The 25,839-nt window shown below is 38.6% G+C and overlaps 1 protein-coding gene across 11 annotated transcripts in view; it reads left to right on the top strand.

Moving 5' to 3' along the window:
- ERC1 (ELKS/RAB6-interacting/CAST family member 1) overlaps window positions 1-25,839 on the top strand; it is a 273,196-nt gene that overhangs the window by 210,322 nt on the left and 37,035 nt on the right. For all 11 annotated transcript variants that reach the window (XM_018080448.2, XM_018080447.2, XM_018080446.2 and 8 more), the window contains one exon: window positions 11,239-11,383. In XM_018080448.2, the coding sequence (XP_017935937.1) occupies window positions 11,239-11,383 (145 nt within the window). The remainder of the gene's footprint in view (window positions 1-11,238; window positions 11,384-25,839) is intronic.

The following is a 25,839-nucleotide window of genomic DNA, read 5'->3' as shown; positions in this document are numbered from 1 at the left end:
GCCCCTCTTCCCTGATTGTCCATACAATTAAGTGTAAGTCTCCACTGTATATTCTTCCCATGAATTTGTCTGGTTTAATCTAATTGTTTTAAATAGTTTAGACATTATAGGGAACTGACAGAAAGAACCTTTAATTTTTCTTTTAATTAGTTTGTAAATAGTACTGTTAGCTGTAACCTGTTTAGCAGTCCTCTTCCTTGCAACACACTTAAATTTTTGCCTTGACCTTCTCATCCTGAAGTCAGCCAGGGAAAATATGCACAATTTTTCCATCAAGTAGATTAAATTTAAACATCTTGAAATTTAGCAAGAAACTTTTTTTACACACAAGTCTCAATAACAAAGTAGATGCCAAATGATACTTCTTAGCAATTAAAGGGCAACTATACCAAAATAAGCAAGAGGTTACTTAGAAGAAGGTAGGGGAACTTCCACTGATCTATAGTATAGGCAGGTTTTCATGAGAGCTGTTTTTTTGTATGATACAAACTGGTTTAAGTCTGTTTCTTCTGTTTCATATCCTTGAAATTGGAGAGGTTTTACTTTTTCTGAGATTAGAGTTATATCTGTAAATTTACGTGTGATCATGTTTCTTCAATAAAGCAGTTTACTTGGGATTTTTGTTTAAACTGCAGGATAAACACAGCTTCAAATTTGCTCAGTTGAAGAGGTGTTGGTAGCTAGAATGTGCTAAAATGAGGTTTTTCCAATTCCCTCACATATGAATGACTTCCTCTCTCACTTTCTATGTGTTTCTTAAGGTTCACACACCCTGGGTCTCATTACAAAACAGACAATGACAGCTTACTTTGAGATTGTTGAGTTTCTCTTTATTTTAATAAAACTCTTTGAATCTCTACAAGAAAAAGGCTTTGCATACCATTATGTGTAGCAGGGATCTGATAATAAAGGGTTGTCAAGGGTCTGTTTGCATGGTTTAGATCAGACTTAACAGTGCTTGCTCTGGAGCAACTGAACATTTTGCAGCACGCAGCTCCAGTTTCATCTCAAGAAGAATAGGGGCTGGATAGAGATAAAAACAGAAAAGAAGGCGGTAGGATGCTCCTTGCTTACTGTAGAATGCCAGTTGCTTCAAACATCTGGAAAATTATCTTCAGAGCTTATCAGAAAATACTGTAGTGCCCATTCAAACAAATCTTCTGTACTCAGAGACTGCAAGTAGCTACACCTGCTTTCAGACCCGGATTTGAAAAAGGAAATTAAAGGAAACGTCTCAGGCCCCTTCTGCCGCAATTACAGAACTAAATATATCCAAATTTTATCCATAGCCCCTGACACCTGCTCCATTCCTGTCCTCAACCCTTTCAACAACTCCTGCTTGCTAAGAAACACTTTTTTGGCACTACTTAAGTAGCAGTCATTGGAGCTACCAGGATCAGGAGGCAAAGCAATGCCTCAGTGTTTAAGGAAGCTGCATCCAGCCTCTTTTCCCCCTGATGCTGCTATTCCTGTCATTATCCAGACACTTGGCATTTCTTATGCTCTCCTTTTAATCCATCTCCTGGACAGCAGCAGCAACCAGAGAAGACTGAAATACAGGTAGTAAGCATCAGGGTTAGGATAGAATAGAGATCAGCATTAGTGCTGCTGTTTTACTACCACCATCTTTGCAGAATTAATGTAAACAGTCCCATATACTGTGTCTGACTTTATAAGAAATATATCTCTTTAGAAATCAGTGTGGTTCTAGAAGAGAGGCTTGGACAATCGTACTAAAGAACCCTCAGAGAAGAGGGAGTAGGAACTCTCTCTTAGGTGAGACACACATCCAGGCTGGTAATTAGATAGACAATAAATGATTAAAGCAATCCATAACTCCAGCAAGAAAAATTGTTGAAATGCAGAGGAAAATTGAGATGTTTGTAAAAGAACAACAAAATGAAGTAGCTCTACGCATTTGGTGTGTAACATGAAACCAGATGTCACAGGGATAACAGCAGTTAAGGGGAAATAGAATAATATTCACAGCTGGAATGTGGGTACAAGTGGTTCAGGAAGGCTAAAAATGAAAGTACAGCTGGTGTATGTTAATGATACTAGAGATTCTGAGGAAATAAAAAAGTGATAGCATAAATTATAGCATTGCTTTGAGTGAAAATAACGTAAGGATAATAAAAGGGGTTATACAAAGAGAATGGATGGTATCCTGCTGTGGATTTTAGGTGTAGAGTTGTGGTAGATGTAAATAATAACGGAGAAATGTGGTTTTGTAGGAGATGTCTATTTATTGGATACAAATCCGAGAAACTGCTGGGCTTGTTAACTCAATAATTACTAGATCACCACAGGGTAATGTTGGTATAAGACTTCAGGACTGTTATAAGTGTTGATGATACTAGAGAAGAAGTCATCACCAAAACCAACTTCAGCTGTAGTGACCACAAATTGAGAAAACTTATATTTAAATAAGAAAACTATGCTAAAAAAGTAAAGTTTTCAGTTTCAAAGTAATACACTGAAAAATTGAGACTCTTAGGTGGCAAGTCAATTGGACAGAAGGACTCAGATTCAAGTGTAGAGGAAGTAGGGAATTTATTTAAATCAAAAGTCCAAAACTATAAGGACTTTGCATCCAAAACAAAGGGAGAAAAGTTTAAGAAAGAGTTACAAAACTGTGTATCTGTGTCCAAAAGGGAATTAGAAGCAGCCTTAAAAAGTGGTCAAGAAAAAGAGACATTTCTGGGAAGCAAATATTACAGGAATAAAGTGAGAATTAGAGCTTCCAAAAGAAATAAAAATAAATAATAAACATTTTATAGCCACTGATGCAATCCCTGATCAGGAAAAGAAGTGGAATCACAATATACTGAGGATAGGAATAGTCCTTGGTTTCCAATGGGCAATAGATAAAATATAAATAAAGGCAAGTATAATCACCTGTCAGAATGACTCTGTCAAGCATCGAAATGAGGCAGATGCAGAAGTTAGATAAATTATACTAACCTGAAATAAAAGTCATAATAGTCATTTAGAGGGAGGTAGATTCTCTGTCAGTTTGATTTGAGTATAAATATTGGATAGTTTTCATAAAACAACTATGTTACAAATCGTGACTTGAGTTTTTACACGATGAGGAACCACAATAAGACTGCACTATTGCTGTCATCATTTTGGTGATATAACTGAAATTTCTTTCTGCTGTCCTTCACCTGGGTCTCATTCACGAAGGCATAAAGACAATTGTTTTCCCTCTAGTAATTGTGGTTGTTTGGTATGTTATAATCAATGTGAATTCCGTGATTCACTTTCCATTCTTACATTTTGGCATTGCTGGCTGTGGCAACTAAGGGTTTGACACTGTCACGGCATCATGAAGAACTGCAGTTCCTCTCAGGATAAGCAACCTGTGGTCAGATTTGGGTTCCTCATGTTTATTCAGGGCTGGGTTTTAACTGACTGGCCGGGCTGCAGGGATACACAGTCAGTGGTGCCGGCACCAGGGACGGGGCAGGAACCTGAAAATGGGAGGGCAGAACCATCTCTTTCAGCAAGAGCCTGTCTTGTGTCAGCTTAAGCTGATTGTGAAACCACATGCTAACCTAAAGCTCAACCTGTACTTGACCATGTCCCAGGAAAAGAAATTAGAGCTGCGTTTCTTATAAGGCCATTTTTCAAAATCTGGTGGATGTATTCTGGTGGCCTGTATTGCCTGGATGAAAAGCATGCCTTAAATTTGTGCTCTATTTGCACTGCTCTTGAACTGCAGATGAAGAAAGAACACCAGTTTCAGGACTGCCTTCTCAGAAAAGCCAGCTCTGTGGAACTCAAGAGCCTTGTAAGTACTTCTGTCTCTCATCCAGCTTCTGCACCAAGGGCTGGTAAAACAAGGAAAGTTGTCTTAAAAAAATGCTACGTTTTATAGGGACAGATCTCCCTTATCAGGTGCCAGGATTGAAAGTTCCTTCTAAAATGTGCCATCTTCAAGAACTTTCACTCTTCACAGGCAAGTAGGTAAGGCTCGTGTACTATCGGTTTGGCAGCTGTGATATGCAGCAGCCACTTTTTCACTGAAGGAATTCATCAATAAAAATTGTTCAGGAAATTAGTAGTGGGTTTGAAAGTTCCTCTGCGAAAGCCTTAGATTTTTTTTTCCTGGATATGCTGGCAGACACGGTAGGACTGTAGTGCAATTCTGAGTGCTCAGAGCTGAGACATGAGCTAGGCTAGGAATTGCGAATTTTTACCTCAGGTGCCAAAGTGGTAAAATTAAAATGGAAAGCTTAACTCAAAGAAGGGCTAAAACATTGATGTGAGAGGTAATATAAAATATTTATAGGACTGCTTGTGATTTTATCAAACATGTTGAGGGAAAGGACTTTGAAAGGCATTGCTTATTGATTATAGTAAGGATCGATGCTTCTGTGATCCTAGACAATTAGGATGTTAATGTGTGTAGGAAAATATATTATTGGTTTTGGTTTTTTTTTTTTAACAAGGACAGTACAAGTGGTAATGCTTCCTGTGTCTGAAATTAGTGTTGATTATTATCACATCATTCATACAGTGGAAAATTAAAGGGGCATCACTTCTGTGACTACACAACTATATTCCCAAAGACTTTGTATTTTTATCTTGTTTTCCCATTGTGGTCACATGTATGCAATGGCATTAAAAAGGTGTATATTCAGGAGGCTTCAGTTTGCTGATGGCAAAAACCCACTTGTTTTCATCTCACTTGTTTTGCTTGAATTTTCAGTTTCTTTTTTAGTAGCTGTGAGAGTGTAGATCAGGAGTGAGAAAGACTGCTGATATGCCATCCAGGCCAGGCAAAGGAAACATGCAGATTCAAGGACAGGAATGGAAGGAGTGTGGTATTATCCCTTTTGACTGAAGGTGTAAGCCTGTGTTTGGGAAATTAATTTGCAGCCTGAGATTTGATTATTCCCAGCTGTAATTAAAAGGGTAGGTAGTACCTATTGCCAAGTTACATTTTTTTCCCACTCTCTTGCAGCAAGGGGTTGCTACTGTTTCTTTTGGATAAAAGTTTGCTCACTTTGGGATACTTTGAGATGCATCTTAAACACTGCAGAAATTACAGCCAGTGCAGAATTTGGCAACTTGCTTATTAAGTGAGGTACTGGTCTGTTAGCACCATGAAATGTCATTCACTGGTCTGACTGCCAATATTTTTCAAGGTTACTTTTAAGAACCAAATCGTGATACCCAGAGCAATGTGAGGACTGTCTCCTCCCTGCGAGGTACTGACAGGATGGTGGCTGGTAATGCTAGGATCTCAGGGTGACAGAAACTGGAATTTACTCTCCAGAGTAGTTCAGAGCAGTTAGAGTTTCTTAATTTTCTGAAGATGTTCTATAACCAGCAAAAAAGGTTGAGTTTGGAACTACCACTGCAGTGGCAGACATAGTTTATGACAAAAAGGATGATGCTGGCGCCAGCGGACCTGTCCCATTGGATCAGCGGCTTGGTGTGTTTTATTAATAATTACTTTTTAAGGGTTTATTAAGTGTGACCCACCCAAACACTGTCATTCTACCAAACCCATGAAATTACTAAATACCATGTCCTAGTGCTTTTATGTTCTAAGCTGTCGCCCGTCTGTCTGGATCTCATAATGCTGCAGTACTGCATCTGAAACTCTTTGCCTACTTTGTGTTGTTGTCACATCATGGGAGGGTTTTTAATTAATCTGCAAATAATATAGTTCTTCTTGTAATGGTGATTCACCAGGGTGACTTTTACAAATGTCTGTGATAGAAAAGCATTAAAAGTTTTTATCAGCCTTTTCTGTAGGCTGTGACTAAATGCAGTGGGCAAAAATCAGACAGCTGAAACAAGTGCCAGTTCTTTCATTCTGTGGTGACTGATGCCCTTACTGTGAGTCAACAGTTTATGAAAAAGGAGAAAATTTCCATGTGTACTAAAGGCACAATAGCCACAATTACAGTTCATTTTAAAATGCCAGGTTGAAAATGCTGGCAGGTTAGTCATCCCTCACAGAAGAGCAACAGTCTCTGTCGAAGGAACTGACTGGATTGCTGTGAGATTATAGCTACCTGAGCTCTTCAAATTTGTGTTGGACTCTTAAATGTTGTAGTTTAATGCCAGTCAGAAGGAAAACAGATTTGATCTCTGTAATTCAGCTAGGCCTGATGGAATTATCCCAGTTCCTCTGTGACATTAAAATCAAAGCTGCTGCTGATCTCAATATTGCTTTTATATTATCTCATACACGCTTTCAGAAATACTCCACATAGGGAGAAATCTCATAATTTGAAATAAAATGTTATAGAACAATGTATTTATAACATTTCTACATGGACCGTGTGTTCTCTCTGGCATATGTAAACATATTCTTTTAATGAATATGTATAGCTTTGATGTTTTGAGGCATCATTAATTCAGCACTGTTTGCAGCCCTGTTATTCTTTCTAATTATACAGCTGATAAATATTCCAGTGTTATAACCCTGAGAACAGTACTGCAAGGTAAAAAATTGCTTTCTGTTGTGTTTTACCAAATGGATTCCTCTCCTTCACTAGGAAGGAGCTGTGAAGGAGTTACGTAGTCTCCTGAAACCAAGTGCTGTAGAAACCGATTTGAAAACATCTTGATTCTATTAGTATTTGTAAGCCAGAGGATAAAATTGGCTACCCTGATAGTTAAAACATTTTTAGTGTTGTGGATGAACCTTTTTTATTACTACTTATTGGATTTACCCTGCTACAGCTTATTATCCAGGAATCCAGCATATTAGTCTTGCAGTGCTGAGGGTTACTGAGTAGATAGAAAGTCTCATGTCCCCATTTGCAGAAATATGTGGTGGTTCACCAAAGAGGAAAAAGAGGAATGAAACAAGACTGGTGTGTGCAGTACTCCCAGGAGATGTATTATGGTTTTCACCACACTGCACACTGGGGTCTTTTGGTGCTAGTGGGACTTGGTAACTGAATCTATATGAGCTGGAATTCCTTATTTTCTGAGTTCATTCAAATACTTGGTCACTCAAACTACCAAATCACTTATTTATCCTCACCCAAGCCGTACAAGAAATCTCATCTGTGCTGTGCGTGTCTTTTTTTCTAGGGCCTCTGTAAGCACACATATGAGATCAAAGTACTCCAGAGGCAGCTCTACTGACATATAGCTATTCTGTAGCCATCTATTTTAAAAAGGCAAACCCATCTTTCTTTGCATTATTTTGTTAAGATTGCAAACAGAACAAATATGTTGATAATCATCTTCAGATTATATCTACCACTGTCTCTTAAGAATTGAACCTACTGGTCTTAGTACAGCTCCAGTCTGTATTGATCATGATCCACATTCACTGAAAGGCTTCAGCTTAAATAGAAGGAAAAAAATAAATCCTCCTCTTTTTATCCAGTTTGGAGTTAATCTTGAACCTGCTTTCAATAGATTTTTCTACACTATTTCCATTTCAGGTTTCCTTTGGTAATATTCAGTCTGTTATAAAGTCTGCTTACCTCTTGTGAGCTTCCACACAGCTCAGTGCGGCCTACAAAACCTGCCCAAATGGAGAGAGAAATAGGCAGTTTTCTCCTGCTGAGTTGATGTTGCCACAGCTACACTACTACCAGCACCTGAAATGCCTGAACTAACTTAAGTGAGCTGTGTCTGTTTAGTGACTCTGGCATTAGCCAGCATTTTAAAAGATCAACCACCTTGGGTTGTGCAGCAAGTGTGTGTTTTGCCTCCCTATGAGAACATTTCAGGACCCCCGGTTTTGTGAACCGAAGACAAGCAGTTTGCTGAAGAAGTTAAGCCTGTACCACTGACTGAGCCTCTGTGACTGACTGCAGCACTGCTGACAGATAGGTTTGTTCACATGCTACTAGCACCATTCACACAGCAGCCCATTTTCTCCTTCTTGCCACCTCATCTGTCTTACAGCATGTTCTTCTGGTCTCCCTGGGGATAACAGCTCTCAAGAAAGGAAACAAGTCACTTTTGTAGTGCTCTTCAGTCACAAACCTTGTCTTTTGCTTGGTGATGTTTGCTTTTTGTGATCTTTTAGAATCATTTTGGCAGTTCCAACCTCTGTTGAGAACAATAGCACGCCATTACAGACAGAGCTGACAGCGACACTTGCACTTCTCCCATATGAAACAGTATACAGTTAGCTTGCAGAATTCAAAATGCAGCTATAATGCCCTTATCACGCCACATTTTTCTTTCTTTTGTTCAAACTTCATCTTGTTTCAGTTATAGAAAACAATCAGAAAGCCTTTCACCTTTCACCCCACTTCTTGACCAGCACCCCTGTCTCACTTTTCTAAGGCGTGCTGGCAAAAATTTTTCCCCAAAAAGAAAAAGTTATGGACTGTTATCCATATCTCATTTTCCTGGCCTTGAGGTTTTCATTTAAGAAGCAGAGATGGGCAGCAAAGGATTTGATTGCAGAAGGTATATGCCTTATGTGCTATTTGAGCACCTCCAATTTCCATACCAGAGTAATGGCCATATAGATAGTGTTACTGAGATATTCTTGGCTCTGGTCCTGAATCATCAGCAAGGATTGTGGGTTTACTATTAAAAGAATAAGTGTTTCTTTAGAATCAAAACAGATTACTCTAAAGCAAGTGAAAATGACCAGAGCTCCAAGCCAGCCTGTCTTTCCCAGGATACCGATAGCTAGAAAAAAGCAGAGGTCATGGATCATGTTCTGTCACTTCACTCTATTGGTATTTTTCATGTTTCAGGCAGACATCCAAAATTGTACACTTTTCCACAAAGCAAAAGCAACAGAAACAAAATGGCAATAATAACACATCCACTAACCATCGTTCCCACACCTACAATCTTGACACTACAACTGGGAATCTGATGTGCACCTTTTCCTTTCTTCTACTCTTTGCCTCCATGAAGTGATTAGAATATTTGTATTTCTTCATAGGATAAATGTATTTAGAATATCTTTCTATTATTCTCGAGTATCTGAAGAAATTTGCTTAACTTTGTGGTATTACATTTTGAAAGACAAGGAATAATTTAAGGAGCTAGTTTTTCTAGATATGATCTAGACAGGATCCAAGTACTCTCTAAACTGGATCTGTGAGATTTTTGATACGCTGGTAATTCATTTAAAGCAAGCTGACTCTGTTAGCATGTACAAGAGACATCTGTGTAAACCCAGAGAGAAATTCCACCTAAACAAAGTCCATTGTGTGAGTCCATTCTGCTGTCAGATGATGAACAATTTTGTCTGTTGAAACACACCTTTTCCTCTTGAAATACATGATTCTTTCTCATTTTTTGATACAGTGGCTTCATTTGGGATCCTGATAATAAACTTCTTTGTATTGATTGCTGCAGCAAAACTTGGGCTATGGTTGAAGTGACTGAGGAGACGAGGAGAGATCACCTCTTAGCAATTTTATTCTTATGCTCTAGTTTCTCCTGCTGTCCAGTGATAGAGGTCTTAAGGTTTCACTCACATAAATATTTCTAGGGGCTCAGTCACTGACTGGGATAAGAAGAAAGCCAGGTCTTACACTGGTCACTCTCTTCTGACCTAAACCTGCCATATGTGAGAAAAAGTTTTTCTTCCATCCCAGCTGTTGCTCATCTGAAAGCAATCATCATCACTCGTGGGTGAATTTTCACCCATTGTCATAGCAAACCTTCACACCTTTCGAGTGACAGCAGTAGTAGTATTTTTAATCAACTATAGAAAATGACAGGAGCTTATTAAATGTGGTGTCTAACTCATGCAACTCTCAGAGGTCAACAGCCTCAGCACCTGTGGTTTCTGCTCCAGGGCTGAGTAGACAGCGTGCCTTTCACAGAACTGTGGGCAGATGTGCTGGGCTGGTTACTGCCAAGCTGGGTTGTAGGTTTATAGCCCTGAGCTGCTCCTCAGAGGCTACTGTTGTCTCAGATCTTTCAGCAGGGTGGCACATGTAGTTCTTTCCTGATACCATTCTATTAGAATGCTTTTCTTGCATCTTTAATGAAAGACTTCGGTGTGAAGGCAGTGTTATTAGTACAATAATTGCTACTAACATGATTAGCAGAATTGTTTTAGCACATTCGATTTTTTTTTTTAAATCATTCTCTGAGATTATCAATATTAACATGCTTTTGTTTATAAACTACAGCATATAAAATTTTTTATTCATTGGGAATTTGAATTTTTTGCTGATTTACCTGTATTTTCAACTGAATTTTTAGGTGAAAGGTAGATAGGAAATCTGTAATATTCAGTTTGTCTTTCATCATCACTGCTGCATGATGTCATCTGTCACACCACCACCACCATAAATGGTTAGGACTTCATTTTGTTCCTTCTTTGTGAGGTGATGAGAGGTGGGACAAGCCACCCCTACCCTACTGGGCAATAAGGGCAAAGTTTGCTTTTATGTCCTGTTGCACATCCTGCACTAGATGGAGGTGAGAAGTAAGGTCAAAGGACGTACATAGTCGTTTTCCCTAACACAGAGCAATCCTCTGTGTTCATTTAAGAACTGTTGATTTATGGTCAGGGTAATTATCTCTGTCTCCTTTCTTCCCAGTATCTATAAAATATTTCTGAATTTTATTTGTAAGAGTTTTCTTTCTCTTTTGAAAGAGTGTGACAAGGTTGGTTTTCCAGAGCTAGTTATTATAGTGCTTGGGGCTCAAGATCTTGCTACAGAATGTTATTTATTGGTTGTTCACAAGAAAAGTCAAAGAATAGTTCAAGCATCCTTGAAGGCATCTATTTCAACATATGTTATGTAGCACAAAAATGTCACCATTTCCTTCTGGGAATATACTGTATTGTTTGAGAGATTTCAGTAAAATTGTCACATGCCACCTTTCTAAAATAGCTGCATGAATAGACAGTATAACCTAATGTAATTTAACACAGAAGTCATGATTCGCCCAGTATTTGTGGGTGTGTTCTCATAATCTGTTCTGGAAATGCTTAGAACGTTATAGAGAATGAAAGTGTTCAGCCAAAGCAATAGTTAATGTTAGTTATTAAAAACCGAGAAGCTGAGTGCAGAATAAGAACATATTTTAATATGTTTTTCTTATCCTATAAGCAACTATGTGGTATCAGCACAGTCATTTAGGGGGAGGTGGGTGGGTCTTGACTTCCTTTTCCACCAAGGGACATATAACTGTGACAAATGTATTTACTGCTGCTTTTCAGAGTTGCACACTGGTACAGCATCACAGTTCAACACTTTGTAAAGGCTTCCTCTCCATTTTGGAGGATAATAATGTCGTTTGTTTGGTTTTGGTTTTCAGACAAGAAGCCCTTCTTGCTGCCATTAGTGAAAAAGATGCCAATATTGCTCTGCTAGAGCTTTCATCCTCTAAGAAGAAGACCCAAGATGAAGTGGCTGCACTGAAACGAGAGAAAGACCGACTCGTGCAACAGCTCAAGCAGCAGGTGGGTAGAGGAGGGCTGGGAAAGGAACCGGTTAATAATCTGATGTAGGATTATCATCTTGATTTATGGAACTAATAACATATAGTCCTGTCATATGTTGGGATAGAAAGTGCATAGACAACGATTTCAAACTAGCTACAGGTCATGAAGTCTGTGAAGCATAGTAGAGAAAGAAGAGGACTCAACATTGAGGGAAGTTTCTTTCTGTCCCTGAGTAGTAAATGTGGGATAGAATGTATAGGAAATTGTGAATGAAGAGAACATTGCTATTATCCTCTACAGGCATAAGTAATCACAGATTCAGGGAAAAGTAATGATCCTTCTCTTAGTGGTTTGTATTTGCCTGGTTGGTGAAGAAGCATAGATGGCAGAACATTCTCCTTGCTGTAGAGCTCGAATATGAACGTGTTAAGCCCACACAGTCTCTACTTTAATTTTTAACCTGTGACAGGAGCACTATATGGGAATGCCAGCTCCTGGAGTAGACTTTAGGAGATCTCATGCTTGTGAGGAGATTGGTCCTTTCCTGTTTCTGACCTCTCCCATTTCTAAGATATTGTTGTGTTGGCATGACAATTAGAAAAAGTATGATTCTATTCAAGCATTTAATACCGTATTTCAGTATTGAATGCAATGTGAAAAATATATTGCCAGTAAAACACAGAGAAAGCAAAAGGCATCCCTGGCAATAAGAGATTTAGGATCTGAAAAGATCTGTGTAGATTTTTCACTTCAGCACTTCTAGTGTTTTTTTCTGAGTTATTCCCTTACCACATTCCTTGTAATAGCACATATGCTGCTGCCAATCCAGTATCAACTTCTTCAGTGCCACCATTTCTATCTTCATAAAGTTTTATGTGCAACATTTCATCTGTCAACCAGATGATTTCTGCTGCTGTCAAAGAATGTAAGACAAAAACACATCTGCTTTATGATAAGAGATTTCTCTGCTTCTTCCTTAGGAAACACAAGTAGGTTATTGGCCATATTGTTTAAGATAACAATTAAATATGGTTTGATTGAAGAATAGTAGTTTTGGAATTTTTTATACCAGCTTCAGAATGAGCAAGAAGTATGGGTTACAGTCTTGTATTATTTATTTCTGAGCAAGAGTTGTAATTGCTTTTACTGGTCAGCCAGATGATCTTCTACTAAAATAGGATTCATAAGTGCTCACAGAAATGTAAAGTACTTGTTTTCTTCATGTAATTATCTGTTGGTGTAGCAGCCTTAATATATGTTACCACTCATTTGAAGAGAAATTAAAACTTTATTCTTAGTTCTTGTTGACCTAAGTTTAATGCAGGTGCTTTCATGCCCCTTGCCCTTTCCAGTTTCCTTCTGATTATCCTTTGTTGGTAGATGGAACAATCTTTAGTACTTTGTGGTGAGTTTTTTCCTGCTGAAAATTTGTGTATATTTAGTGTATTAAGGTTGTGCTTATCTGTAATGACTTAGGTTTCAGTTAAGTGATTTTTTAAACATTGTTATGGTTCATATCATTATCTTTCAGTGCTATATATGTAGTATAAGTATAAAATCAAAGGTATTCTCCAATGCATCCTCAGTTCCCAAGGCAGGATATTTGTTTACATGTAAACAATCTAAACTATATAATTAAAAAATACCTGAGAAATATTTATGTGACCAAATAGAGATTTGACACATCCTCACTAAATTCTATCCTACATTTTAAGGATGTGTCATCTTTTATCCTTTTTTATGTACAGCTTTCAATACATTGAAGGAAAAGCTCTACAAAGATGTTTATAATAGGACAATAATAGTCACCACCTCTGTAAGTTTCAGGGAATCTGAAGTCCCATTTGTTTTTTTCAGTACCAGTAGTTTTGGTATATACTTTTCTGCACAAACTCAAATCACACCAACTTTGACAGTTCCAGAAATAGGAGATGGGTCAGAAGAGAAGGTGATGAGATTTTACAGTATCCTCATTACTGATGTAGTCAAGGGGAATCTCATTTTTCTACATGCTTTGCAAATATTCTGTGTACTTGGCTCTCGCAGTCCTCTTCAGTTTTTACAGGTCACCAGCCTCATATTTTCCACCAAAACAGCTATGCTGCTTCATCAGCTTAAGCTTTCTCGACATGGACCCTTTTCTGCATCTTGAGAACAAGGGTCCATCTGTGTTTGCCGGTTCCACAGAACCGTATCACATTTCAGGAACTTCCTAAAAGTTCAGCTGTAATTCTTAAATTTAGAGTTGAAATTGTGAATGAAAAAATCTTTCAGACTTGCACATATTGAACACAGCTGTTCAAAAAAAGGCAAGTGATGCCACTAATCAAGATATTCTGGAATACTTGGAAAAGCAGTTCTGGAACCCAAAAAGTTTATTCAACCATTCAGATCCAGAGCTGTGAGCCTGACCTCGCTAATCTCTGTTTCAGGACTGTTGAACTCCCTGATAAGTATTTGGTGTTTCCATCCATCCCAGTACTAGGAAATGCTTAGTCTTTGTGGTGGGAAAGCAGCTCTTTCAGTTAGCGGGCAGACACAGTTGACTAAAAGATTCCCGTTTCCACATACGTAGGATGCAAATAGAAATGCTGAGCAATATCGGAAGGGGGTGGTTTGTGGGAAGAGTTATGCATGCTGTGGTACCATAGGTCTGATTGCTGAATCTCACTGCAAACTGGAAAGAGCTGGAAAGAGCTTCTGACATAGATAGTGCTTTAGGAAAGCAATTTTCTGACTATGCTGCAACAGTGAATGTGAATGGTTCTGAGCATGTAGGATAGAATTTGGATTATGCCTTTTCATTGCTTGTGCTGGTTACTATTGACTAATTGCTGTTAATTGCCCTTTCTTAGAGTATAGAAAGATACAACACTCTCACAAAACAAAAACTTCTAATAATTTCAGGTGATTTTTATTTATTTGAAAATATTGGCGAAGACACAGATTCATCAAGGAAAGGTTGCAAGGATTCTGGAGGATGCTGTGGCATTCCTCACTGTAACTCTCCTTTCTCCTTTCCCCACACTGTCACGTTCCCGGTCACTCACAGGGCAAGGGCACTGCTGCAAAAGAGAGGGAAGGAGTCCTGCCAAAGACATTTTGGTTCTTTAATTTCTCTAAGTATGTGCATTTAAGTTTGGATGAAGAGAGGCATTTTGGAAAGAGGATATGGCATCAATGTTGTTTTAATTTAGAGTTTCTAGGCTCTGAATTGCAGGAATGTGCCTCAATATAGAGACCATTTCCTAATGAGGCACTCGGCATTGACCAGGCTCTCCAGTAAATGGAGCTGCCTGTTTCATATTGGTTGTCAGTTTGTGTGAGGGATTTCCTCTATCATTGGAAAGGCAGGCCGATTGCAGGGCGAGGGTCACCAGCTAATGTGGTCCCAATTTACTTCCTCCCAGGGTACTTTGTCTCCGTGGGTAGTTCATGGAGAAGCAGTGGTTGGGAGGCTGCTTCACCAGAGGGGGCCGGGGCTGATGCAAGAGAGCAGAGCTGGAGGTTGTCTAACCAGGTCCAGATGTCGCGCGGCGAGCGCCAGCCCGCGCGCTCGGGTTGTGCGCCCTGGAGGAGCCCCCGCCATGTGTGTCACACTGGAATTCACAGGGGCCCAAGGAGCCTTGGCCTGCTTTGTGGCAGCACATCCACTGCTCATCTGTTAGAAAGTAGCCTGTTTGCCATTTATTCCTTCCCTTGTTGAGCTAAGTTTTAAGGATCGGGATATATTTATTGCAGTGGAGCAAAGCACTGCTCTTCGGCTTTGAGTGGTAAAGGGAAGGCATATCTGAATGGCCTGAGGTTTTCCTGTCTGTGGGCTTTGAGCCTTAAATGCTTGGGGTTTTCTGCTAGGAGCTGTTTGTAGCAAAGGCTGTCATTTTCTGTATTTGTACAGTGTCTAGCACAGTGGGGGCCTGACTTGACCAGCATCTCTAGGCATGGCCATGCCATAAATGCAAAGTAATGGTGTTAAAATTTTTAGGAGGCTCTGAACAGTATTAGGGTCTGTTTTCTGAGAGCATGGAGCATTATTCAAATGAATTGTTTGTAAATTACCGTATTCACTTGTACTATTATATAATATTTCATAATTATTATGGGTTCTTTTATAATAGCAGGATTTACCAGGAACTAGCTTGGCTCAGTGTTGTTGATGACAGGATATCAAAATTTTCATTTTAAGTGGTGCAACTTCAGGTTAGATTAGTACTGGGTACATTTTTATTATGCTGCCTTTTCCTAAATAAAAGTTATTTTCAGATCAGTTCCTCAGTCCTTTATGAACATGTTGAGTTTTCATCCTGTACTTCAACATGCTCACAGAACCAACTAACATAAGCTTTCTCCACGTATTTCATGAACATATATTTCCATCTATCATGCAAACTGTTAGTGAAAAATACTGAATAGTAATGAGCTCTGTGGAACCCACTTGATTTATCCAGTTACACGTGTACACTGTTCTTAAAGACTGTAAGTGAAGGAGACCTTCAGTCTTGGAAAGTCTTTTCTATGACTTGTCTGTCTATCATTTTATGTAATCTGTAATGTTACTTACTGCAATTCAAGATCATTCCTATTTTTTCTATGTCTTATGGGAAAAAAAGGCTTTCATGTTCTTGCCATAGACACACTTGCTGTTTGTTTACACTAGACTTAGTGAAAAGAGTTCCTTTCTTTTTTAATGAAGGGAGATAAGAAACCTCCTGCTATTGGAAGTATGGGTTATGTAGTCAGTTTGCTTGCCTTTCAGAGGAATCTTTTATACCTGTCATTCCCTTCTACTTCTATATCCTCATCAAGATTGTTCCTTCCTCTGTGGGCCAGCATGAATTTGAGAGACTGTTATTTACCATTCCCACAAATGGAGAGGAATTATTTGGCGATGGCTAGTAATAATAATAGTTAGCATTTATACAATATATAATATATATTTTATCTAGCCATGCAAGTGCCCGAGCTGTTTTCCCTGTGCTACTTTGTGCCTCTTCCCTATAGGACTTTGACTGACTTTAGGAAGCCAAGGTACTGCAAAGACTGGTTTTCCAAGTAAATGTGGTTCATGGGATCATGGGAAAAAGAAAAGAATTTTAGATTCCAGAATAGCTTCTCCCTCCAAAAATGCTATTTTCCCACTGTTACTTGCTTCCCTGGAAACCCTGCACACTGACACCTGACACTCCTCTGCTGTGAACTTTTCCAAAGTGAAGTTCCACTAGTTGGAGTCATTTCTGTTTATAACAAGAGAATGTAAAACAGGTCAAAGGAGACTGACAGGCAAGCATTTTCCTCTTACTGCCATGGAGCTGTATCAGCATGACCACACTGCTGGCAGTTTTTATTACCACCCTGCCTGATGAAATAATACAGATTGAGAGAGGCATTCAGTTAGCTCTTTGCTTGCCCTGATTTGAAACCATGTCTGATGAGAGTGATCACCCTGTTAGCAAGCAAATTTCTTCTTCAGATGACATGGATACAATCACTGCAGGTAATTGCTAAATGTGGTGCTGTTTCTTCTGTAACAGAACCACTGTTTTTCTCTAAGAAGTCTCAGCAGTGTGACAGTTCCCTCTGAAATTCAGTGAGGGGAGGTTTCTCCCAAACCAGGAGGCAACTTGGCAAGTTTAGGAAGATTTATGTAAGTTGTCTTGAGGGTGGTGGTGTTGGCTTTTTTATAGATGAGAAAGAAAAGTTAATATTTGAAATGAGTGATGAGATTCAGGGCACTTGGATCCATCTTTGTTTATTGATCTCTTCACCACGGTACCCATACTTGCACTAGCAAGAGTCCAAATAGATGCAAAAGTGGGGAAGGAAAACCTGTGCAATAAGAAAGTAAAGAACAGGCAGATGAGTTCTAAGGGATCATGTTTAAGGCATCATGATTTCTGCATGTATTGGTTAGAACAGAAGGCAAACTGTGAATTCTGGTGTTCTCTGGATGCCAGGTTAACCTGTTTGAAACAGCTACAGATTAATGCACTTTACCAGAAACTTTTCAAGGAAGAGTGAAACATTTCAGAACTATTATCACTTATAGGGGTCTTGTTACATAAATAGTGCGCTCACAGCCTCATTTGTATACTGCATGGTCTGTAGAGTCAGTGTAAAGTCATCTTTTTTCAGATTCTTGTACCACCACTATCTGGAGGGTCAATTGCAGCTTTTCAATTACTGGCTTTAATATACAAAAGTGCCAAAATATGTAGTTTTTATGGCATATTCTTAGCTGTACTAACAGGGTAGCTGGCATATATGTGAGCAGGCCAAAGTGGGGGAAATCACTCTGTACACTTCCTGTTCAGGAAGCTGTTGGACTAGAAACAGAAGAAACTTCTGGCCGAAGTGAATATATATTCACTAATTGGCTCTCATCAAGCATTGCCAGCTGTCAAATTTAAGCATCGTGGCTTTTGTCGAAGGCCTGTAATCCACCTAGATTATCAATCACAGCGTTGCTTGTTTTGCCAGGCTTTGCTCCTCAGTAATTGTTTCTGTCAAGGGGGAAGTTTCTGCCAGGAGCAGACCCCAGCACCCTGACAGCAGCCGAGCAGGCACAGAAAGCAAGGCTTTGTCATGCCCTTGAGCAGCGCTTCCTGAACAGAACACAAGAAGTCCTTGCAGATTAAAAGAAAGCACCTTCTCCCTGCCATGTGTTCCAGACTTTTTTCCCATCATTTTTAATCATCTGTTAGCGCAGTAACAGCACTCAGTGCAGCGTCAGCAGTCTTTTTGGGGGCAGCATTTCGCTTCTCTGTGGTATTACTTATACTCCCATTCCCCTCTCCCTCCTCCTTTTACCCTTACCCTTTGCCTCTGGTATGACTAAATAATAATGTATGTTCAGGTGAGCTCTTTGCTGTCGCTGACCTCACAGTGCCAGCCTGTTGGCTCTGCTGTAAACAACCATGTCTGCTTTCTGCTTGTACCCTCACTCATTTCTCAGCCTGTTCTTTTTGGGGTATTGCAGTGGCAGCTATGGAGGTTTGCTTGAAGGGGAAGGTGTTTGCCTCACTGACAGAGTGCGCTTTAAGATTTATAAAAGTACTGTGAAACTCAGATGACGATATAGTATCTGCTACCATTTCTTTCTAGACATTTGTAACATTTTAAAAAATACTCTGGGGACTAATCCCAAGTTTGTCCTCAAATCCAAGTTCGTTTCAAAAGCCTGTTTCATTCTATTAGAAATATTCCTCTGTTTATTGAATATATTAAGATTTTCACATTCTAGTTTTACTGCTTTTTATTTGACTAGAAGTTTGCACAAATAAGTTTAAATTAATTGGATAATTGTCAACAGCATCTAGGGCCACATATACAGTAGCTCTCATTCAAGGCTTATGAACTCCTGTAGTAAGTCATTTAGACAACATTGTCTCTGACTAGAAAATCAGGATTGCTGGACAAGTCTAGGTTAGCAGCTGAGAGACCCTATGTCCCATTTTTGTAAGTGACCAACTTGATGGAGATGGATATCAGATATGATTGTTAAACCTACACTGGAAGAACCAGGCTTGTTAGCAGTATTAAAGAGTTAAGAATACTCAGTAAACTTGGGTTTCTTCAGAAGAGTGCACTAGGATGTCTGATTTGAGGCCTGAAAAATAATCATTCCTTTGTCTGCAAGTAGTATTTCTGGACATTAGTGCAGTGTAAAAATAGTCACTGTCATTTCACATCACCATATGTACCATACTACAGTGGTTTACTGTAGTTATCGTGACACAAATCACTGATCTGATACACAGTGTTTTTCAATTAAATAAAGAGAATATATTAGAGCAGATCTGTATAATGCACACATCCTACAGAGTATCTATGTAATTAATTCTATTTCTTCTTTGCTACAAAGTTTACGCTGAGAACAGTTACCCTCCCTCGTTTCTGACAGTCTCTGTGTTAGTTGATGAGTCATGAGATAGATTCAAAAGCTCAGAAAGAGTGGTCTGAACAGCTCAAGATTGCCAAAATAGTTGTTCATTCAAGGAATACAGTTATGGGTGCATCTTCTTTTGCTTAACTTCTGTGGTTTGTGGGGTAGTTGGGAAGAACCCATACATGACTGCTCCCTGTTTGTTGTCCAGTGTCAGGATGTGCCTCAGGGGTAAAACATCTGAGACTCTCTGACCATCAGTCCTTGTGGCTGGGTTGGTTTGGCATCACTCTATTGGTATTTGAATTGATGATGTCTGAAGGATGACTGGAAAATAGAGTGATTTTATGATTGCATTTAAATCTTGTCATTTAGACCCATTGTTTAGGGAACTCTGAAGCGTTGGTAACAGGGAGGATTCCACTTAAACATGTAAACATGTAAAAATTCTTGATGAAATAAACCCATGAATATATTTTTTGGGGAAGAAGCAGCAATTTCAGATACAGGAAGGTTTTGAATTGCTTGTTTGAATTCAGTAAAAATACCAGTATCCTTACTGGTATTTCATTGATTGGATGCAGGTTTTTCTATACTAAATTAGTCCTGTTCATTTGAGCTGTTTTACCTGACACACTGACAATTGTCTAGGAGACACGTGTCCCTTTACCTCAACTTCATTCAAAATGTGCTAACTTGGTACAATATGCTTATCTCTTCCTACATTTATTGGTATTATTCCCCGGGGAACACACAACACGCTGAACAGTTTCATGCTGATGCTATAAAGTAGACTTTATTTGTGGTTACTTGCCTTTGGATGAAAAGGTTAACAAACCTGTGGCATCAACAACTATCTTATATAAAAAGCAATTCACATATTGGTAGTCAGTAGAAGTGTAGTGGCAGAAAGCTGAAAGGCATTCTACCAGCTTTAATATTGGTTTTAATTTGTGTAAGGTCTGTAACTGGTGAGGTGATAGATGATTCAAGGTGTGTTCCAAAAATGTGTAAAGGAGAAAGTGAAGTCAGAGATATGAGGTGACTGATTGGGTTCATAAACCAAATATGTAGAAGGTTTCAAGTAGATTACAGATTAACAGTTGTATGACTTAATGTGTTAGTGATGTGTTCTTTACTTGAAGGGGGAATGATGGAAAGAATAGAAATACGTAATGAAAATTAATGATCTATAAGATAGAATATATTGCATATTTGTGATTTTACTGTGTTATTTTGGGAGTAACATAATAAATCAGTGCTTTTTTTGCTCAAGAAGAGAAAAATGCATAGTCTACAAAAGAGAATTTTAATCCCCACCATCTTAAAAATTGATAATGGAAAAAATTAAGTCTCAACTGTATGGAATGAACTTCAGCTTCAGTAAACAGTGAACTGTTAAAGAACAGTAATCTCAGGTATTTTTGAATACTGAAATACCTCTCAGTCTGCAGATATTTTTCTTATCCACTTTATTAAGCTCCTTAAATTCTGAAAATCGTTTCCCTATTTGAAACAGTCTGAGCCTACTCCAGTAAACCAAATCTCAGCATAATGAATATGTATTGCAGGGGAAAATAGAAGTTTCATCTTGCAGTTGGAAATCTAAGATATATGCTGTCAATTAGGACTAGTTTCTTGATAATAACCCTTCCCTAATTTACATAGCAAGTTGTGGAAATTGCTAGGGCAGTATAGCAGCTTTGTCAAAAGGAGACATAGATTTATGAAATTAAGCATCAGTTACTTGCATTAGCTTCTGCAAATGGATGGGTGCTGGTGGCTGCAGATTGCCCTCAGTTCTGGTAAATTCATGGTGGTGTGTTCTGAAGAATCCAAGTCTTAGAAAAATTACTATTCATGTTTTGGTGCTGAACAAGTGATACCTTTTACTCCTTAATAAGTACGTGATGTTTTCTCTGGCCCTTTTCTAAGATGAAAAAATATTCACAACCAGAGAAAAGCTGTGCAGCTTTTCCCTGGAGGCCATGGGTTTTGCCGCTTGACATTTGTGAATGTAGGGAGGGGATGGAGATTTTTCTGCTGGCTGCTAACTTGGGAAGCTGTGAGGAGTCTGGAAACAGCTGCCAACTCTGAAAGGTACAAGATGAGAAAGTTGATACTGATGGAGATTCTGCTTCCAGTCCCTCCCTTGAATGAGAGTCTGGAGATGATGCTGTCAAGTCCGAGTTAATGATTTTGGCAGATCATCTTTCGGGCAGTTGTGTTCAACTGTCTCTGAGCAGACCTGCATTGAACACAAAATAAAGGAATGGTTGCTGTGTGTCCTTTCAGGGATTAGTACAAAATTGGGCATGAAGGCAAAGTAAGTCTCAAACTCAGCTATCAGAAGATTGCAGTATGATTTTACTTGGCATAATCAAACATTTATCATGGGGATATAAGATCAGTTTCCTGATCAGGTACCCTCAGTTATAAATACAAGTAATTTACCTTTACAATAACATGTTGCACAATTTTAGGTTGTCAACAGTACAGGTAAATGTTAGTCTCTCAACTTCTGTAAAGCTTTAGTCTCCAAATATGTATTAAACTCTGATCACAGTACTGATGCCTGGGAGAAGTAATGGTCTTTTATGCTGAATACAGCCTTGGCTAAGGGGTAACTATTTTATTACAGGTTTTGTTCTCTTTGTTTGAGTACAACTTCACAGTCACAAAACCTAGTCTTTTGTTCTCTTTCTTTCTGTTTGCCACCAATGCCCGTCTGTCTTAGCGTGAATACAAATATTTCCTGTAGTTGAGTAAACAAAAAATAAATGGAGTTCTCACAGCTAACTCCAGACAAGTTCTTTTCAGGGTCTGAACAACCTAGGTATCTCTTGTTTTTACAGTGGATTTTTATTGTGGAGGGGGGGAGTTTAACTTTTTAAAACATTCATTTTCACTGTTGTACCACTCTTAATCCTTTTAGTAATTTAAGAAATTACTCTTCTCCCTTTTTTCATCTTAACATGAATTATAACCATAATTTCTGATGCCAAGCCAGTGTGCCCTCCATCTCCTAAACACTAGAAGATGTAATCTTGGCTTCGCCTCCTTTATTACGGCTAGCAACCCAAACTTCTGCCAACTGCTGACATTAATGGTGTTGAAAAAATAATAAAAGCAATATAATGATCCTTAAGAACACACACATACATAAGTTGTTTAAAACTTGGAAGCCTGCAGAGGTTTATTTGCTCTGTGGAAATAATAAGGACTATATCTTCTCATTTTAGGTTTTTTTTCTTCTTTTTTTTTTTCCTAAGGGGAAATATATTTATTTATACATCGAGATCTTCAGTTTGTGCACCTTTCAAGTGTCTTCTTCACAAAAATTTTAGTGGTTCTGTAGCACAGATGGAATTTTTTAAGACTTTTTTCTAAGCTTTACAGTGTGCTTTACAGTGCCCATTGGGTGGACCTCTGTTCATATGTAATGTCATCATCTAATGTAAGTCACAGAAAAACAACAGATTAGGAATAGAGCAGGCGAAGATGGGAATACTGTCTGGAATGCAGACACCTTAGAGAAATTCATCTGGCCAAGCTGGCACATCTCCACACATTGTGTGCCATGAATTTTGTAGAAAGGACAAGAATTTCTTTTCTTAGTAAGAATAATTTTGTAATGAATACAGCAGAAAAACCAAATGGTTTTTCAGTCTTTCCAGCTTAGTATCTAAGCTTTGACACAGATTGAAAAGGAAAAATCAACTTCTGCTGGAAGAACAAGAAAAGAAAGTGTTTTATTGTAGTCCTCCTTGCTTGTGTGCTGCGTGCAAGAGCAGGGAGAATGGATAAGAATCATCTGTCCAACACTGTACTGCACATGTGCTGCTGTGTGCTTGGGTAGGAATCCTGCCTCTGTGGACCAAACACAGGGACAGTGAGGATGGACAGGAATCCTGTGTCTGCAGACCACACGCACAGATGGTGTGGACAGACAGGAATGTAATGTCTGTGTGTTTGTATGGATATTATGAGGCAAGGCTCTTCTAGGTGGATGTCAACCCTAGTAATTGGCCATACAGAAAAAATTCTTAACTTTAATTTAGTTTGGGGTAGCAAAGCTCTGTTGGTTGTCAAAGGAAATGCCCTTTCAACTCTTCCCTCCAGCAGTTACCATGCAAGACTTTGCCTAGATTCAAAGATGAAAGAAAGGCACAAAAAGAATAATACTGGGTTTCTTTTTCTTTTATATGCAGCAGCTTTTAAAATTATTTTGAGATCAAGCATAAATAGTCTTGAGGTTTCATTGTATGTTTTTTTAAACAGTTGCTATCAACACTGTTTATATCATGTAGACACAGACACATTCGTGTATATACCCAGAGCTGGGCTCTGGGTAGTTACAGACAGTCTGTTGAGATGATACTGAGCAGCTCACATCACTTTAGCATCTAGGAATTCGTATCTGTACATAACTACTTTTTTTGCCAAGAACAGCATGTATAGAGGGGAGGGGGTTTTGCTATTAACAACTTTTTGAAGCTGCAGGCAAATGCAATTGAAGTGATGAGTCATGTAACAATAAAAATATGTAACAATAAAAGAGCTGTGGTCAAAACACTGGTAGGTACCTTCCAAAAATAAAAATTGCTGGATAAAGGAATGCTTTTACTATATTTGTTGTAAAGACACAATCACAATAGACAAAGATTGGAAAACTTCCAGATGTCAACTAGGAAAGGTGTATGTAGATACACATGAGCAGATGGCCTACAAGTGATATTGTTGAACCAGGGAATCATGACTAGGTTTCAAGATTTTACAGTAGGATGCATCTTGTATGTAAATTCCTAAATGAGATTTTTGCCAATGGGTTTGTACCAGTACCACTGAACTGAGAAACTTTCTTGTTTCAGACTAGGAGAGAGGCTGAGACAAAGGCGGAGTGATTGAAGTGGTTGTGTTATACAGGCAGCTTTGTGAAGCAAATGCAAGTGGATTTATTTTGGAAAAGAGAACCAAATAGAACAACAAAAGAAAGGGGGACAGAGTATGGTAGTTGAGGGTAAGATGAGCAGAGTGTGGAGTGAAGCTGAAGTGAAAAGGGAAGGAGAAATTTCAAGTGAAGAGTCATAACAAAGCAGAAGTCCCATCAAGATGTCAAACAAAGGTTGTTCTGTTTTTGATAAAAATATTTGCTTGTTCTATAGGATATGATATAGGTAGTTGAAGGGTTTTGCCTTCAAGTTTTTTTAATAGATTTTGTAAGACTAACCTTATCTGTAGTACTTAGTGTTGATGCTTAAATTGTGTAAGTTTAATGTAATCACAGAATCATTAATATATTGGAATGTGTTTCCAACCACAGCATAACCTGAGATATCATCTACATTTTGCTTTGTAAAACACGTGTCACCAACCTATCAAAGTTTTTAGGAAGAGTTTATGCTCCAAAGTACATTTCAGCTTATTTTTTCCTCACTGCTTTTTTGTCTTTGCTTTTCTATCTTTAGTAAAATACAAGATGAAATTTTTAGCTTGGGTCCACAAATGCACCGTGAGAAGGGAAAAATGAGAAAGAGGGAAGTGCAATCAGGAGTTTTCAACAGTTTGGGTAATGAGGACCATGACAAAGACTGGTATTTCATTTTGCATTATTATAGAAGTAGCATTTCATTTTTTTCTCCAAGTGAGTTGTCATTGGTGGTATGTATTGAAGTAGGTTAAAGAGACAATAAACTGTATACATTAAACATTCAGCAGACACATGAACTAAACATGAGAGGCTTGCTCCTGTTCACTTGAGAATTCGTAGCAGTTCAGCCTCCGGCACGTACCACAGTATCAGAAAATTCCACTTCTGTGCAACATTTAATGCAAGGATATATTGGGAATCCAAATTCTTACAAGTCAAACAAAACATGCTAGTTTGGACTCCTCCAAAAAAGAGTTTAAATGACAGCACTATCCATCTGCTTAGCTGAACTGTAGTTCCCATCCAGTAACTTTTCAATTTATTGACCATTTTCAACCAAATTTGACAGAGGGAAAGAAGTCTCAAAGATTGTGTAATTTATAGGAACTTAATTAACATCCACAGCTGGGTAGAGGCGAAAAAAGCCCAAAGTACAGCTCCCACACAGGGAAAGGCAAGAAGAATTGAGCCGTGATATATTTTGTTTGGCTGTAGCATACACATATGGCTGGCCATTCAGAACATACATACTTTCACACTGGTCCCAGCTGACTCTTGCCTGGAGACACCATGGGGGAGGCAGGCTGGAGAAAGAGATTATTATAGGGTTGAAGGCCATGGTTAGAAGATGGAGAATACAAATCCAAAGCACGCAGATTTCATTAGCCAGGATAAAATGGGTAATAAAGTGGACTCATATGCTCTTCAAGGGTAGCCAATGCTGTCTGCAAAAGAAATCAGTTCTTCACTGATTAAAGACGTAGTTAAGACAGCACAATAGACTGAGAGTGGATGTAGCAGCATAATTTAGCAAAAAAGCTAATTGTTGTTAAACTAATTTAAATAAATGAGTCTTTTCTGTTTTCAGAGCATGTGGCAGTAAAGGATACTGATCTTATTCTCTTCTGCAGTCAGGCTCTGCTCTGGCATGGTGTGGAACTA

Source organism: Manacus vitellinus, unplaced genomic scaffold (genome assembly GCF_001715985.3).
Source record: "Manacus vitellinus isolate BGI_N305 unplaced genomic scaffold, ASM171598v3 scaffold_5_pilon, whole genome shotgun sequence".
NCBI classification, from domain to species: domain Eukaryota; kingdom Metazoa; phylum Chordata; class Aves; order Passeriformes; family Pipridae; genus Manacus; species Manacus vitellinus.
The sequence above is the reverse complement of the archived record's forward strand: the minus strand, read 5'-3'. Positions and strand labels throughout refer to the sequence as shown.